This window comes from Miniopterus schreibersii (genome assembly GCF_964146895.1).
Source record: "Miniopterus schreibersii genome assembly, chromosome: 8".
NCBI lineage: Eukaryota > Metazoa > Chordata > Mammalia > Chiroptera > Miniopteridae > Miniopterus > Miniopterus schreibersii.
Genome location: NC_138109.1, coordinates 77,713,805 through 77,728,763, shown reverse-complemented (window position 1 = coordinate 77,728,763; position 14,959 = coordinate 77,713,805). Strand labels below are relative to the sequence as shown.

General features: G+C 40.3%; 1 protein-coding gene across 1 annotated transcript in view; it reads right to left on the bottom strand.

Moving 5' to 3' along the window:
- GCC2 (GRIP and coiled-coil domain containing 2) overlaps positions 1-14,959 on the bottom strand; it is a 69,838-nt gene that overhangs the window by 43,684 nt on the left and 11,195 nt on the right. The window contains exons 7-9 of the mRNA XM_081146029.1: positions 13,269-13,341; positions 3,525-3,625; positions 3,330-3,428 (exon numbers count right to left, since the gene is read on the bottom strand). Of these exons, the coding sequence (XP_081002155.1) occupies positions 3,330-3,428; positions 3,525-3,625; positions 13,269-13,341 (273 nt within the window). The remainder of the gene's footprint in view (positions 1-3,329; positions 3,429-3,524; positions 3,626-13,268; positions 13,342-14,959) is intronic.

Below are 14,959 nucleotides of genomic sequence, written 5' to 3'. Positions count from 1 at the left end.
GTTCCTCTTAAAGAGCCCATGCACAGACTTACTTGGAATCACTCCCTCTGAGCTCCAGTATTGGGGCAGCAGTTTTGAAAGGAACCAGGGACATAGAGGGAGGAAGTAAATTGTCTGGCATCAGAGCAAGAGCTGGGAAAGGAGCTTTCTCCAAGACAAGAGTGCTGGCAGAGGTCATTATTCCTCCCATACCCCAAGCTGACAGGTAGGTGCCATATCTGAGTCTCCATCAACCTGGCTCACACTATTTGTCCTGCTCTGATGATTCCGAGACCTCGCCCTACCCAACTTGCAGACTCATCCAAGCCATTTCCAGTGGCTTTTCCATACAACTGGCCTCTCTTGCCTCATGCTTTGGACCTTCCTAAAATCTCTCAAACAAGCAGCAGTTGGCCTCAGCATGCCCTGTACCTCTCACAAAGTGGCCCCAGGCCTGGCGCTAGCAGCAGCTCACTTTCGGTTCACAGCTGGCCTCTCCTGGGTACCTCCAAGCCCAACAAAAGTAGTAGCCATCTATAGATTACTCTGCAGCTTGTGCCGGGTGGCCCAGGCAGGAACCAGGCTGTGGCTGACTCTGCACCTCCCAGGAGGCCCCAGACACAGTGCACCAGGTGGACAGCTTCAGATTACACTGGATTACAACCCTACCATCTCCACAAGTGACATACCAAAGTCCCACTGAAGCAAGTCCTGCTCTGTAGTGTCAACTCCTGCACAGCAGCTCTTCTGCTGTAGTCACAGCTGGTCCTCACAGTCAGTAGGCCTGGGGGTCAATCTCTTCCAGTGATGCCAACATCAATCAGAGCTCAACTACAAAAGGGGAGTGCACACAGCCAACACAGGGGTGCACCTGGAGCACCCAGCTCAGGTGACTGCAGGGACTGCACCACTGGGCCCTACAGGACACCTACTACACAAGACCACCCTACCAAACCCGGGAGATGTAGTAGCTCTATCTAATACATAGAAACAAACACAGGGAAGCAGCCAAAATGTGGAGACAAAGAAACATGTTGTTAAAGAAAGGAGAAATCTCCAGAAAATGAATGAAATAAAATGTAAGCAAGCAAACTACCAGATACACAGTTCAAAACAATGGTTATAAGGATGTTCAAGGAACTTACTGAGAGCTTCAAGGAACCTAGTGAGAACTTCAACAGAATGAAAAAGGAATTAGGAATCATAAAAAAGAACCAGTCAGAAATGAAGGATACACTAACTGAAATGCAGAATTTACAAGGAATCAACAGTAGAGGGTGCCGAGAATCAAATCAGCGATTTGGAATATGATGAAGCAAAAAAACACCCATTCAGAACAGCAAAAAGAAAAAGGAATCCAAATACGTGAACATACTGTAAGGAGCCTCTGGGACAACTTCAAGTGTACCAACATTCCTATCATGGGGTGAAAAAGGAGAAGAAAGGGAGCAAGAAATTAAAAACCTATTTGAAAAAATAATGAGAGAAAACTTCCCTTACCCGATGAAAGAAATAGATATACAAGTCCAGGAAGCGCAGAGAGACCCAAACAAGATGAACCCAAAAAGGCCCATGCCAAGACACATCTTAATTAAAATGCCAAAGGATGAAGACAAAGAGAGAATCTTAAAAGCAGCAAGAGAAAAGCAATTAGTTACCTACAAGGGAGTTCCCATAAAACTGTCAGTTAATTTCTCAACAAACTTTGCAGGCCAGAAGGGAGTGGCAAGAAATATCCTAAGTGATGAAAAGTAATGACCTACAACCAAGATTACTCAACCCAGCAAAGCTATCCTTTAGAATTAAAGATGAGATACAGAGCTTCCCAGAGAAGAAAAAACTGAAATTCACCAGTATTAAATGAAATTAGTTAAAGGGTCTTCTTTAAGAAGATAAAAAAATATAAACAATAAAATGGCAATAAACACATTACTATCAACAATTGAATCTAAGAATCAAAATAAATGAACAAGCAGAACAGAAACAGGCTCATAGATACAGAGAACATTTTGATGGTTGCCAGACGGGAGGGGGATTCGGGGGATGGCTGAAAAAGGTGAAGGGTGTTAGAAGTACAAATTAGTGCTTGGCTGGCATGGCTCAGCAGTTAAACACTGACCTAAGATCCAGAAAATCGAGGTTTGATTCCCAGTCAGGGTACATGCCTGGGTTGCGGGCTCGATCCCCAGCAGGGAGCATGCAGGAGGCAGCCGATCAATGACTCTCTTATCACTGATGTTTCTATCTCTCTCTCCCTCTCCCTTCCTCTCTCTGAAATCAATTAAAAAAAAAGTAGAAATTAGTAGTTATAGTATAGTCATAGGGGTGTAAATTACAGCATAGGAAATATAGTCAATAATATTCTAATAACTATGTACAGTTTCAGATGGGTATGAGATTTTTTGGAATGATTAGTTAGTAAGTTTTATAATATCTAATCACTGGAATATACACCCAAAACTAATATAATACTGTATGTCAACTATAATTGAAAAATAGAAATGATTAAAAACCTAGAACTTTTAGTGAAATTGTTTTAGAACTTGTAAATGAAACTGAGAACTAATATTTCAAATAATATTCAAACATGAAACATATGTTTTGCAGCTTTCTTCATTAAGTGCCAAATTTTCTCATTAAAGTTCTTCCCAAAATTTTATTTTAGGTTACTTTGGGTTTTTCTTCTTTTAATCAAATCCTACTTGATTATGGCTCACTCTCTTCTCCCTACCTACCTTTACTTTTCTATACAGTATGTATCTTGTAGTTTTGTCTGCTTGTCTGTTATTGCCATTGGAATATAAGTCCTAAAAGGGCAATAATTTATTCTATTTGGTTGATCACCATTTCTCCAGTACTCAGTCTCAGCCGTAAAAATATTTGCTGAATACATAAAGAAATATGTAAGAAAAATGACATTTATCTTACACTTAGTAATTTTGTTGTACTCTCATTTTCAATTCCTGTACTTTTTATGATAGATTCTCATGTTATTTAGGTAAACAAGCATATTAACTCCAAATAATATTTTCATATTCCAGTAGACCTGTTGTTTAACTGTCAAATGGTTTATTCATGTGGCCAGAACAATATTAAATAACAGCAATAATAGCCATCTTTTTTTGTTACTAATTTTATTATAAAATCCCAAAACAGAATTTTAATTTTTAAATGCAAGACACTACCTTAAAGCTTAGCTAGTTAAAATCTTGACACTAGGATACCACATTACAGAAAGACAGTAAAAACAGCTTATTAAAAACACAAGGTGACTGTATTATGAACAAGATTTTCTAGTACATTTCTTAACTTCAAGGTTACAAATATAACTTGTTAAAATGACTTTGTACCTTATAGCTTTCTGCTCCTTGAATGAGATCTTTCATGGAAGTAGACAACTGATCCCTTTCTGATTGAACAGATTTCAGTTCTTCCCTTAGAGTCTGTGCCTATTTTAAAAATACAATAGAGAGGTTTTTATTGACAGAAAACTTGATTTTCTAAAATGTAAGGTTATTGAATCTTTCATTTTTAAGTCACCTTACCTCTCTTCTGCTAGAATCTAGTTCTTTCTTTGCCTTCACAGCAACTAATTTAATCTTATTTGTTTTCTCTTCTTTCTCTTTGGATTCTTTTTTGAGATATTCTAAAAACATAAAATGGATTATGTATGAAATCAAGAGGAAAAAAGAAAAATATTCAAATTTACTTATTTTAGCCCTAGAAATTGATCTCTAATCTGGAACACAAAATTTGCAATTTGAAATTAAAAGTAATAAAACAAGTACCAAAAATATTAATACCTATTTTTTTAAGTGAATGCTTAATTGTTCATTATATAAGTGAGTCAAACAATGTAAAACTTTCCATTTTCTTCAGCCTTCCAAAATAGCCTACTTTTTATTTTTTTTTACGCCATTTCTAGGAGGAATTGAAGGGGTTGTTAGGACATATTCAACCTTAGATGATTTCCCAGAAACACACATATACCAGGATTTTAGGTGGTGATTTTCAAACAAGGATCAAGTAGGAGAGATAGCAGAAAAAGTTATATACTCATGTTCCCTAGGCATACTCCTCTTGGTTGGTGGGTCTTATTTTTATTTGATCTTTATTGTTGAAAATATTACAGATGTCCCCTTTTTTCCCTCATTGATCCCCTCCACCTGTACTCCTCCCTGCAGGCCTTCACCCCACCACTGTCTGGGTCCATGGGTTATGCATATATGCATATAAGTTCTTATGATAATCTCTCCCCAGCTACCCACCAACCCCCACCTTCCCTCTGAGATTCGTCAGTCTGTTCCACGGGTCTAGTTTGTTCACTGGTTTATTTCATTCATTAGATTCCACATATGAATGAGATCATATGACACTTGTCTTTCTCTGACTGGCGTATTTCACTTAGCATAATACTCTCCGGGTCCCATCATGCAGTCTCAAAAAGGTAAAGGATCCTTCGTTTTTACAGCTGCATAGTATTCCATTGTGTACATTTCCGAGATGCTTGATGATTTCAATCTTGAACTTGTAAAGACTTGTTTTGTGTCCTAACGTGGTCCGTCTTCGAGAATGTCCCATGCGCACTTGTTGATTTTTTGTTGGAAGATATGTCCAGTAAAGTCAGTGGGATGTTAAAGTCCCCTACTATGACTGTATTGCTGTCGACCTCTCCTTTAAAGTCCTCCAGAAGTTGTTTTTGGTTTTTGTTCCAGCTTGTGTGAGTCTTTTGTTCTGAGGTGGGTCTCTTGTAGACAACGTATATTTGGATCTTGTTTCCTTATCCCTTCAGCTACCCTATGACTTCTGATTGGGACATTTAATCTATTTATATTTAAGGTTATTATTGACAAGTACTTACCTATTGCCATTTTATTCCTTTATGCCTATGTTTCTCATTCTCTCCATTTCAACTTCTAATTATAGCAGTATCTTTAACATTTCTTGCAATGCTGCTTTGGTGGTGATAAACTCCTTTAGCCTTTTTTTGTCTGGGAAGCTCTATTTCACCATCTGTTCTGAATGTTAGCCTTGCTGGATAGAGTAGTCTGCATTTCAGATACTTGCTTTTCATTACCTTGAATACTTCATGCCATTCCCTTCTGGTCTGTAGAGTTTCTGATGAGAAATCAGCTGACAGCCTTATGGGAGCTCCTTTGTAGGTAACAGATTGCCTTTCTCTTGCTGCCTTTAAGATTCTGTCTTGAAATTTTGGCATTTTAATTATGATGTGTCTGAGGGGTGGGCCTCTTTGGGTTCTTATTGCTTGGAACTCTGTGCCTCCTGAACTTGTGTGACTTTTTCCTTGACCAGGTTAGGGAAGTTTTCTGCCATTATTTCTTCAAACATGTTTTCTAACCCTTGCTCAAACTTTTCTAGCACTCCTAATGATGTGAATATTGTTAAGTTTCAGGTTGTCCCACAGCTCCCTTAAACTGTCCTCCTATTCTTGAATAGTTTTTCTTTTTGATTCTTTGAGTGATTTTTTTCCTAACTCTGTCTTCTAATTTGCTGACCTGATTCTTAGCTTCCCCTAATATGCTGTTCATTCCTTCCAATGTTTTTATTTTATTTTATATCTACTATGTCGTTCTTAATTTCCTTCATAGTTTCCATATCTTTTGTCATGCTATTGAGCCTCTTTATGGTCAGTATTCTGAACTCTATATCTGATAGATTGCTTGTCTACATTTTGTTTAGCTCTTCTTATGGAGAATTCTTTTGTTCTTTCATTTGTTTTTGTTTTTTTTTGTCTCCCCATTTTGGCTGCCTTTTTTATTTGTTTCTATGTATTAGGTACATCTGCTAGGACTCCCAATCTTTTGGATGGTCTCTGGTGCAGGCCAATGTCAGACATTGTTTGTGACTGGGGTTGAGTACCGTCTGAAGTTTTCCACACTCCACAGCTTCTTGTTTCCTCTGCTGGGATGGGTGTGTTTGGAGAGGACCAAGATGTGCACCAAAGTCTGGTTTTCCAAGCCCTGGGTCCAGAAGGAAATCAGGCAAAGACTCAAAGCACCCAGAGGCTGTTATTCAGTCTTTTAATGAACCTGAGGCTGTAAAAACTCCACAGGGTGGGACGAGAGGTTTCCAGCAAGGTGGGCAATTGCTCCCCCTCTCCCCCCCCAGGCATAAGCTGCTTGGAAGGTAAATATCTGCCTGAGAAAGATGTCTTCTGTCATGTGGGAGAATGACTCACCACCAGGTTCCAGATGGGTGCCCTCTGAGGTCTATTAACCCAGCCAGCCCCTGAGGGTTCTCCTCATACTGCTCTAGTCCACTCTGCCTTCCCTCCACTGGAGCCTAAGGTGAGTGGCTGCACACAAAACTTTGTGTTGGCCCTTTAAGAGGGTGCCTGCATTTCCAGACATCCCTGGAAAACAGAAACCTGGCTGCTTTCAGCCAGATGTAATGTGGGCACCTTTCTCAGTTCTGGTGCTCTCAGCTGGGGAGTCCAACTTGGGGTTTAGGTCCCAGAGTTCTCAGTGGGAAACCCTGACAGCTAAGATATCTCTCAGGACTTTCAGCTGCTGCCTGTGGGAGCCCAGCCAGCCCTCTCACGCCTGCATACTTCCTACCAGTCCCTACGTGGCTTCCACTTTTCTTCCTTGGTAATGAGGGTCCTCCCCAGCTATTCTTCAGTTGCAGTTGATTATTCAGGGTGGTTTTCTATATTTTAATTGTAATTCCAGTTTGGTCCTGGGAGAGTGTCAGTGTAGCTTCCACTCAACCACCACCATCTTCGAACTCTCCGATGGGTCTTATTTTTACACCTAAATCTGTTCTATGTATTAATCTTGACCTATCCCCTTAATTTCTTTAGCTATCTTCCTTATTTATTTTGTTAATCTGCATACAAGAATATTTATTCAACTGACCTTTTCAGAGAGAGTAGGAGGGAAGGAGGGAGTGGGAGGGGAGAGATAAAGAAACGTCGATGTGAGAGAGACACATGGGTTGGTTGCCTCTTGCATGTGCACTGACTGGGGCCAGGGATCGTTCCTGCAATCCAGTTATGTGCCCTTGACCAGGAATCAAACCTACAACCCTTGGGTGCACAAGCTGATACTCTAACCACCGAACCACACCAACCAGGGCTATCTTCCCTATTTAAACTCCACTGTCCCATATCTTATTTTTAAAATTTTCTTAAATTGACTTAGAGAGAAAGGGGAGGGACAAAGAAAAACATCAACATGAGAATGGAACATTGATGGGCTGCTTCCTGCGTGCTTTCCACCTGGGATTCAACCCACAACCTGGGCCTTGGCCCTGGCCCAGAATCAAACTGCAAACCTTTTGGTGAAGAGGACAAGGCTCAATTAACTGAGCCAGGGCATATCTTACTTCTTGATGGTATCATTTGCTTAAGGTTCTGTACCTGCTTATTAACCTAGTTGTACCTGTCTTCAAATATACTCTTTCTCTGGCTGCTACAGATGAATCATCTGGGTGTGTGTTGTACAGGCTAAATGTTTCAACTCTGCATTTCATCCTGTATCTTCTCACCTACTCAGGCACCAGTGTAGCAATTCTCCCCCTTTATTGTGCAGTATACCTCCTCCTCTCTTATAAATTGGTGCTTCTCCAATTTATAAACATGCAACATGAAAAATATCAAGTGATTAAGTTCAGGAATAAATAGAAGTTGTCAGAGTGTGAAATGTCATACACAAAAAGGTAAACCACATCTGCCCTCTGGATACTGTCCCATCTCTTTCTTCCATAGCAAAACTCCTCGTAAGAGTTGTTTATACATACTATCAAATTTCTTTTCCTCCATTTGTTTCTTAAACTCACTTCAATCAGGCTCTGACACAGCACAGGAACTGTTACCACCAAATTACCAGTAAGTTGTAGGTTGCTTAATCCAATGTTTAGTACTAATGTTACTGACCTATCAGAGCATTCACCATGGTTAAACATTTTTCCCTCTTAAAACAATTCCTTCACTTGAACTTCATTTGCCTTAGCTTCCAAAACATTTTATGTTCTGGTTCTTCCTACCACACTGGCTGATCCTTCTCAATCTCCTTTGCTGTTTTTATCTTTATGATTTTTAAATGATGGAAAACTGTCGCTGGTCCTCATCGTTCTCCTACCATCAGTTGCTTGGTTATCACAATCTTAAGGCTTTTTTAAAAAAAATTTATTGTTATTGTTGAAAGTATTACAGATGTCCCCCTTCTTCCCATTGACTGCACCCCTCCCTACTTCCACCCCCTCCTCAGGCCTTCACCACACTTGTCTGTGTCCATGGGTTATGCATATATACATATAAGTACTTTGGTTGATCTATTCCCCCCCCCCCACCTTTCCTCTGAGATTCGTCAGTCTGTTGCATGCTTCCATGACTCTGCATCCATTTTGTCAGTTTATTTTGTTTATTAGATTCTACATATAACTGAGATCATGTGACATTTGTCTTCCTCTGACTGGCTTATTTTGCTTACCATAATACTCTCCAGGTCCCTCCATGCTGTCTCAAATGGTAAGAGATCCATCTTTCTTACAGCTGCATAGTATTCCATGGTGTAAATGTCCCACAGCTTTTTTATCCACTCATCTACTGAGTGGCACTTGGGCTGTTTCCAGATCCTAGCCACTGTAAATAGTGCTGCCATGAACATAGGGGTGCATATATTCTTACTGATTGGTGTTTCAGGATTCTAAGGATATATTCCTAGAAGTGGGAACATTGGATCACATGGCAGTTCCATTTTTAATTTTTTGAGGAAACTCCACACTGTTTTCCATGGTGGTTGCACTAGTCTGCATTCCCACCAGTGGTGTACGAGAGTTCCTTTTGTTCCACACCCTTGCCAGCACTTGTTGTTTGTTGATGGTATTTCATTGTGGTTTTAATTTGCATCTCTCTGATGATTAATGACTTTGAGCCTTCTATGTCTCTTGGCCACCTGCATGTCTTCTCTGAAGAAGTATCTATTTAGGTTCTCTGCCCATTTTTTGATTGGATTGTCTTCTTTTTGTTAAGTTGTATGAGTTCCTTACACATTTTGGATATTAACCTTTTATCATATGTATCATCGGCAAATATGTTCTTCCATACAGTGGGCTCCCTTTTCCTTTTGTTGATGGTCTCTTTTGCTGTGCATAAGCTTTTTATTTTGATGTAGTCCCATTTGTTTATTTTCTCCTTTGTTTTCTTGCCATAGGTGTTATATCAGTGAAAATTCTATTGAGATGTCTGATATTTTGTGCCTACATCTTCTTCTAGGATTTTTATGGTTTCATGACTTACATTGAAATCTTTTATCCATTTTGAGTTTATTCTTGTATATAGTGTAAGCTGGTGGTCTAGTTTCACTTTTTTACATGTACCTGTCCAATTATCTCAACACCATTTATTGAAGAAACTGTCTTTACTTCACTGTATGCTCTTGCCTCCTTTATCAAATATTGAGCATAATGGCTTGGATCAGTTCCTGAGTTCTCTGTTCTGTTTCATTGATGTATGTGCCTATTCTTGTGCGAGTACCAAGCTGTTTTGATAACAGTGGCTTTGTAGTATAATTTGATATCTGGTATTATGATCCCTCCAACTTTGTTCTTCTTTCTCCAGATTGTTGGGGTTTTTAGGATCTTCTGTGGTTCCATATAAACTTTTGGAGCATTTGTTCAAGATCTGTGAAATATGCCGTTGGTATTTTAAGAGAAATTATGTTGAATCTGTAGATTGCTTTGGATACTATGGACACTTTAATGATGTTGATTCTACCAATCCATGAACATGGTATAGTCTTCTGCTTGTTTATATTTTCTTCTATCTCTTTTCTCAACGTTATATAGTTTTCCAAATACAGGTCTTTTACCTCCTTGGATAAGTTTATTCTTAAGTATGTGCCCTTGGCCAGAATCAAACCTAAGATGCTTCAGTTCATGGACCAACGCTCTAACCACCGAGGCACACAAGCTAGGGATATATATATTTTTTAATGTTTTTATTGATTTTAGAGAGAGGGAGGGGGAGAGAGAGAAACATCAATGATGAGTCATTGATCTGCTGCCTCCTGCATGCCCCCCACTGGGGACAGAGCCCACAACCTGGGCATGTGCCCTGACAGGGAACCAAAACATGATCTCCTGGTTCATGGGTCGATGATTAACCACTGAGCCATGCCAGCTGGGCGCCATTCTATTCTTTATGCCTATGTTCCTCTATTTCCTATTTTTACAACAGTCCCTTTACCATTTCTTGCAGTGCCCGTCTGTTGGTAACAAACTCCTTTAGCCTTTTTTTTTTGTCTGCAAAGTTCCTAATTTCACCTTCAATTATGAATTGTAGCCTTGCTGGCTATAGTAGTCTTGGATTCAGTCCCTTGCTTTTCATTACTTTGTATACTATTTGCCACTCCCTTCTGGCCTGAAGTGTTTCTACTGAGAAATTAGCTGACAGTCTAATGGGAGCTCCCTTGTAGGTTACTTTCTGTCTCTGTGTTGCAGCCTTTAAGATTCTTTCATTGTTTTTAACGTTTGCCATTTTAATTATGATGTATTTTGGTGTGCATCTCTTTGGGTTCATCTTGACTGGGACTGTTTCCTGGACTTGTGTGACTTTTTTCTTCAACAAGTTAGAGAAACTTTTTGTCATTATTTCCTCAAATAGGTTCTCTATGCCTTGCTCAGATTCTTCTCCGGGCATCCCTATGTTGCTGATGTTGTTATGTTTCATGTTGTCCCAAGGCTCCCTTAAGCTCTCCTCCTGCTGTATAGTGTTTTTCCCACCCAATTGCTGCTCTGATTGGGTGTTTTTCTCTACCTTGTCTTCTACTTTGCTGATTTGGTCCTCTGCTTTTTCTAGTCTACTGTTGACTCCTTCCAGGGTATTCTTTATTTCAGCTATGTCATTCTTCACATTCAATTGAGTCTTACTCATCGTTTCAACCTCTTTTTTCATGTTGGTGTATTTTTCATTAAGTTCCTTATAGTTCTCATTAAGTTGCTTGTAGTTCTAAGTTGTTTAAGCACCCTTATAACCATTACTTTCAATTTTTTATCTGACAAATTGTCTCCATTTCACCTAGTCACTTTCCTGGTGATTCCTCATTTTCTTTCATTTGGGGTTGCTTCTTTGCCTCCCCATTTTTGTAGTCTGGTAGTTGGGGTTGCCGGGTGAGGCCAGCAGCATCTCGGAAGTAGGTCCTTGGGTCCAGAGGTGATTGGTTGTGTGGGGTTGCAGGGGTGGACCCCATCTTCTGGTAGTGACAGGTTAGGCACGCTGGGTTGCTCTAGCAGGTCTGTGCATCCAGGGGCATTGGGTCACAGTGGGTCCAGTCTTCTAGGGGCACTGGGTCAGGCACCTTTGGTCGCAGATGCAGTTCTCTGTGTCCAGGGGTGTCAGGTCACAGCTACGCAGCAATCATCCAGTGGCAGGGCAGTTTGCCCAGTGGTACGGAGTTAGGCACACTGGGTCGTGTTTAGAGGTCTGTGCATCCGGGGGCATTGGGTCATGGTGGCAGGGCTGGGTACACCAGGTGAAGGTGGTAGGGTCAGCTGTCCATGGGCTCCAGGTTGGGTGGATTGGGCATGCTGGGTCTGGGCGTCAGGTCCGTGTCCAGGCGGGCCACTCCTGGGCAGGCAGTGAGCTCCACTAGTTGAGGTGGTTGGGTGGGCCTTACACTCCACTCAGGGAGGGGATAGGGTGGGCCAGCAGGCTACTCCACAATATCGTGGGGCAGGCCCTGCACATCACTTGTGAAGGCAGGACTTCTGTTCTGAGGCCCATGGTTCAGGCACCCCAAGTTGTTGTGTCTGGCCCATGTGTCTGGGGCTTCAGGTCCCAGCAGTTGGGTTCCTGCACCTGTCTGTAGCCTAGGGCCACTGGGGCATGGCCAATTCCTGCCGTTTCCTCTCGTGAAGGACCCTGGGGCTCCTTCAAAACAGTAAGCGTGTGGAGCAGGAGGCAGGGCCCAGCAGCTCCTCTGCCAGGAGTGCCCAAACTGCCCACCTGGAGCTCCCGCTCCTGTGGACAGATGACCTCTCACACTCACCCTCACACACACTCACCCAACCACACTCCCACCCTTACTCTGGTCCTGCCCGCTGCCATGTTGGTTCCTCCTCTCATGGTTTTTAATGTCAACTATTATGTTGATTACAAATTTTTATCTCTGATCTAGTTCTCTCTCAATTCCAGATTTGCATATTTAGCAGTCTATTTAACACCTCCATTTGCATTGGCATTTATAATTAATTTCTTGAAAACTCAGCTCACACTCTCCCTAACCTGACTTGCCCCAATCATCCATTATAGAAAACTGGGAGTCATTCTAAACTCTTTCAACTACCCTCTCCACTTCTCTCGGCCAATCTAAATGGGTACTAAAATGAGGAATTATGGGCATATTACATAACACTAAGTATTCGTTTGTCTTTAAAAGAACTACAGCCCTAGCTAGTTTGTCTCTCCACCATGGACTAAAGGGTCCCAGGTTTGATTCCCACCGAGGGCACGCAGCTAGGTTGCAGGCTGGATCCCCGAGTGGGTCCCCGTGAGTGCAGGAGGCAACCAATCGATGTGACACATCAAAGTTTCTCTCTCTCCCCACCTTCCACTCTCTCTGAAAAGCAATGGAAAAATATATCCTCAGGGGAGTATTAAAAAAAAAAAATTAAAAGAGCTACCCCATGTTTCTATGAGAAATAAAGTCCTAACTCCTCTGCAGGTAGCACTAGTGCTTCTATGCTCAGACTCCTGCCTCTACAGGAACTTCCTAGTACGCTCCTTGATGTTATATATGTTAACATACAAGCTCCTGCTGTTTCCACTTGCTAGAATACCTTTCATTTTGTGACATATTTTTCATTTTTCAAGACAAGAAAAGTACATACTATTCTGTGAGGTTTTTTCTAAAACAGGCAGTTACTGCCAGCACTGTAACTTGCGCACACATCAAACAACTGTAGTAACAGCCCCTTCTGTTAGTGAGCTCCTTGAAGACACAGTCTATATCTTAATCACCTTTCTATAACTAGTGTTAGGTAGCTGGGCAGTCAAATGGTTTGTTAAATATATTAAAAAATCCAAAACCACCATGGAACCATTTAAAAATGAAATCATATCAGTCCTTTACTTGGATTAAACAGAAAGTGACAGTTTTCAAAGGGAAGGCACACAGATGGCAGAGGAGCAAGGGCGGGGACATTATTAGGAAGAGACCGCTTATTATGATTTAAAGACTCAATAACTGGCTCCCATATTTCCCCATTTATTTTAACACTAGGGAGAATCTGTGTAATTGTGATAACATATGCAGAACTGTACTTACCTATTTTTTCTTCTAGCTCTTTCACTGAAGGAGGTTGATCATTTTCTACAGAAGCTGATTTCTCTAAAGAATCCTAGATTTTAATAGGAAAAAATAAAATAAAAACAGAGTCATTTCATTCCCAATGACGAACTGGCCATCATGTAAAGTATGAGAAAATTACTATTAAAGAATTCATACAGAAAGCAATTTGCTGAACAGTCTTTTTCTTCCCTTGAGAGACCAGGTAATATTGACCTCATTTACTATAAACAAATAGTAGTATCCAAAGCCAAGATCAATAAACTGACACTTATCAAATATATAATTAATAAGGAAAAGATTAAATGATTAATTTACTATAGTCACAAATTTTTGGAGAAAAATCTAAAATTTGGGATAAAGTTAAAGACCACTATAGCCTACTATTTTGTTCAACAGTGCTCTTTAAGAGTTACTATGTACATGACGCAAGAATGAAATTCAAAATTTTTTATGTTTAGTTGCAGTTTTGCTGTTGACTAAATTATAAATATTGACCAAGACATTTAACCTCTTAATCATTTAATCTTATGCAAGATCATTATTCTAAAATGATCTAAACCCAAAAAGTCATCAATCTGATAACAGGATAAATAACATGAAAATGTTTAATGTATTTTTTTGGAAATTTCTCATTTGAGCTTAAATGCTAAAAGTTTAAATTCTGATTGAAGTGTAAAGAAGTTTGTATTTTTTCTAGAGATTTTAACTAGAATTAAAATTTATTTAAAACAGTAATTTTCAGTGTACAAGGAACTCATACAACTCAACAAGAGGAAAACAAACAATCCAACTTAAGAAATGTGCAAAGGACATGAATACACACTTCTCCAAAGAGGACATACGGATGGCCAAGAGGCATTTGAAAAAATGCTCAATGTCGCTAATCATCAGAGAGATGCAAATTAAAACCACAATGAGGTATCACTTCACACCTATTAGAATGGCTACCAAAAACAAAACAACAAATGACACATGCCGGAGAAGGTGTGGAGAAAGGGGAGCACTAGTACACTGCTGGTGGGAATGCAGACTGGGGCAGCCACTATGGAAAATAGTATGGAGGTTCCTCAAAAAGTTAAAAATGGAACTGCCTTTTGACCCAGTGATCCCACTTCTAGGAATATAATCCTGAAACACTCATCAGAAAGAATATATGCACCCCTATGTTCATAGCAGTGCAATTTACAATAGCTAAGATCTGGGAACAGCTCAAGTGCCCATCAGTAGATGAGTGGATAAAAAAGCTGTGGGACATTGACACCATGGAATACTATGCAGCTGTAAAGAAGGATCTCGTACCATTTGGGACAGCATAGAAGAACCTGGAAAGTATTATGCTAAGCAAAATAAGCCAGGCAGAGAAATAACAAACATCACATTATGTCACTTTTATGTGGAATATAAGAACGTAATAAACTGATGAACAAAACAGATTCAGTGATACAGAAGCATGGAAGAGACTGACGAACCTCAGAGAGAAGGCGGGGTGGGTAGGTGGGTGATTAACCAAAGAATTTATATGCATATATGCATAACCCACGGACACAGACAATAGTGTGGTGAAGACCTGGGTGGGGACTAGGTACAGGGTCAATGGGAAAAAAAGGGGGCATCTGTAATATTTTCAACAATAAAGATAAACTTAAAAAAAAATTCAAATTAATAGT